General features: G+C 38.2%; 1 protein-coding gene across 1 annotated transcript in view; it reads left to right on the top strand.

Moving 5' to 3' along the window:
- LOC135552253 (tetraspanin-18B-like) overlaps window positions 1–1,434 on the top strand; it is a 7,447-nt gene extending 6,013 nt beyond the window's left edge. The window contains exon 6 of the mRNA XM_064983767.1: window positions 856–1,434. Coding sequence (XP_064839839.1) covers window positions 856–906 — 51 coding nt within the window. The 3' untranslated portion in view covers window positions 907–1,434. The remainder of the gene's footprint in view (window positions 1–855) is intronic.
- The last annotated feature ends 1,539 nt before the right edge of the window (window positions 1,435–2,973 follow it).

Genomic DNA, 2,973 nt, shown 5'->3' with positions numbered 1-2,973 from the left:
AAACCTACAGGACAGTAGATCTCCGGGAAGAGGGTTGGACTGAAAACCTACAGGACAGTAGATCTCCAGAAAGAGGATTGGACTGAAAACCTACAGGACAGTGGATCTCCAGGAAGAGGGTTGGACTGAAAACCTACAGGACAGTAGATCTCCAGGAAGAGGGTTGGACTGAAAGCCTACAGGACAGTAGATCTCCAGGAAGAGGGTTGGACTGAAAGCCTACAGGACAGTAGATCTCCAGGAAGAGGGTTGGACTGAAAACCCCCCAGGACAGTAGATCTCCGGGAAGAGGGTTGGACTGATAACCTACAGGACAGTAGATCTCCAGGAAGAGTGTTGGAGTGTAAACCCCCCAGGACAGTAGATCTCCATGAAGAGGGTTGGACTTATAACCTACAGGACAGTAGATCTCCAGGAAGAAGGTTGAGCTGAAAACCCCCCAGGACAGTAGATCTCCAGGAAGAAGGTTGAGCTGAAACCCCCCCAGGACAGTAGATCTCCAGGAAGAAGGTTGAGCTGAAAACCCCCCAGGACAGTAGCTCTCCAGGAAGAAGGTTGAGCTAAAAAAAACCCAGGGCAGTAGCTCTCCAGGAAGAAGGTTGAGCTGAAAACCCTCCAGGAAGAAGGTTGAGCTGAAAACCCCCCAGGACAGTAGATCTCCAGGAAGAGGGTTGGACAGTCTTGCTATAGAAGATACAGTATTGGCCTTCTGTCCTTGCTATACTGTGGATTCAATCCCTCTAATTTTTTGTTTGAGTTCAGCAGTAAGTAATCTAGCTACGATGTTTGCTAATAGTGACAATACATTGCAGTGATCATCCTGACCTTCCTAAACTGTCTCCCTTGTTCTTGCAGCTGTTTGCCATGGTGTTTGCCATGTGTCTGTTCAGAGGAATCGACCAGTAACCCTGACAACACACACAACTCCAGGAAGACACTCAACAGAGGGACACAGACTGACGAAGGAGAAGAGAGCCCGAAGAGATCCACCTGTAGATGTTTAATCAAATGTTAGGAGAACAGAGCCTAAAGACAACCAACCATGTTAGGAGAATAGAGACTGTAGATTATAAATCAGATGTTAGGAGAATAGAGCCTGTAGATTATAAATCAGATGTTAGGAGAATAGAGACTGTAGATTATAAATCAGCTGTTAGGAGAATAGAGACTGTAGATTATAAATCAGATGTTAGGAGAATAGAGCCTGTAGATTATAAATCAGATGTTAGGAGAATAGAGACTGTGGATTATAAATCAGATGTTAGGAGAATAGAGACTGTAGATTATAAATCAGATGTTAGGAGAATAGAGCCTGTAGATTATAAATCAGATGTTAGGAGAATAGAGCCTGTAGATTATAAATCAGCTGTTAGGAGAATAGAGACTGTATATTATAAATCAGATGTTAGGAGAATAGAGCCTGTAGATTATAAATCAGATGTTAGAATAGAGACTGTAGATTATAAATCAGATGTTAGAATAGAGACTGTAGATTATAAATCAGATGTTAGGAGAATAGAGACTGTAGATTATAAATCAGATGTTAGGAGAATAGAGACTAGTTATAAATCAGCTGTTAGAATAGAGACTGGATAATAAATCAGATGTTAGGAGAATAGAGCCTGTAGATTATAAATCAGATGTTAGGAGAATAGAGCCTGTAGATTATAAATCAGATGTTAGGAGAATAGAGCCTGTAGATTATAAATCAGATGTTAGGAGAATAGAGACTGTAGATTATAAATCAGATGTTAGGAAAATAGAGCCTGTAGATTATGAATCAGATGTTAGGAGAATAGAGACTGTAGATTATAAATCAGATGTTAGGAGAATAGAGCCTGTAGATTATAAATCAGATGTTAGGAGAATAGAGACTGTAGATTATAAATCAGATGTTAGGAAAATAGAGCCTGTAGATTATGAATCAGATGTTAGGAGAATAGAGACTGTAGATTATAAATCAGATGTTAGGAGAATAGAGACTGTAGATTATAAATCTGCTGTTAGGAGAATAGAGCCTGTAGATTATAAATCAGATGTTAGGAGAATAGAGCCTGTAGATTATAAATCAGATGTTAGGAGAATAGAGCCTGTAGATTATAAATCAGATGTTAGAATAGAGACTGTAGATTATAAATCAGATGTTAGGAGAATAGAGATTGTAGATTATAAATCAGATGTTAGGAGAATAGAGCCTGTAGATTATAAATCAGATGTTAGGAGAATAGAGCCTGTAGATTATAAATCAGATGTTAGGAGAATAGAGACTGTAGATTATAAATCAGATGTTAGGAGAATAGAGCCTGTAGATTATAAATCAGATGTTAGGAGAATAGAGCCTGTAGATTATAAATCAGATGTTAGGAGAATAGAGCCTGTAGATTATAAATCAGATGTTAGAATAGAGACTGTAGATTATAAATCAGATGTTAGGAGAATAGAGACTGTAGATTATAAATCAGCTGTTAGGAGAATAGAGCCTGTAGATTATAAATCAGATGTTAGGAGAATAGAGCCTGTAGATTATAAATCAGATGTTAGGAGAATAGAGCCTGTAGATTATAAATCAGATGTTAGGAGAATAGAGACTGTAGATTATAAATCAGATGTTAGGAGAATAGAGCCTGTAGATTATAAATCAGATGTTAGGAGAATAGAGCTTGTAGATTATAAATCAGATGTTAGGAGAATAGAGCCTGTAGATTATAAATCAGATGTTAGGAGAATAGAGACTGTAGATTATAAATCAGCTGTACAGTATTTGTCTTTTTATGTTTCAGGTTTGATGATAGGAGAACAGTGACTTGTACCTCACAGCTGGACCTCTGAGGTGCTGTTCAGGCCAGGACATTGTAGACCAGGGCCGGTGGGGTAAATTCTATTTCAAATCAGGAGGTAAAGCCGAAATTCACATTCCAATGTTCCACATTGGAATAAAGGTAAAAAAATATAAAAAAAACATTGAAAAGTAGA

The sequence above is a fragment of the Oncorhynchus masou genome, chromosome 2 (genome assembly GCF_036934945.1).
Source record: "Oncorhynchus masou masou isolate Uvic2021 chromosome 2, UVic_Omas_1.1, whole genome shotgun sequence".
Lineage (NCBI taxonomy): Eukaryota > Metazoa > Chordata > Actinopteri > Salmoniformes > Salmonidae > Oncorhynchus > Oncorhynchus masou.
Note: the sequence above shows the minus strand (reverse complement) of the source record. Positions and strands in the feature narration are given on the sequence as shown.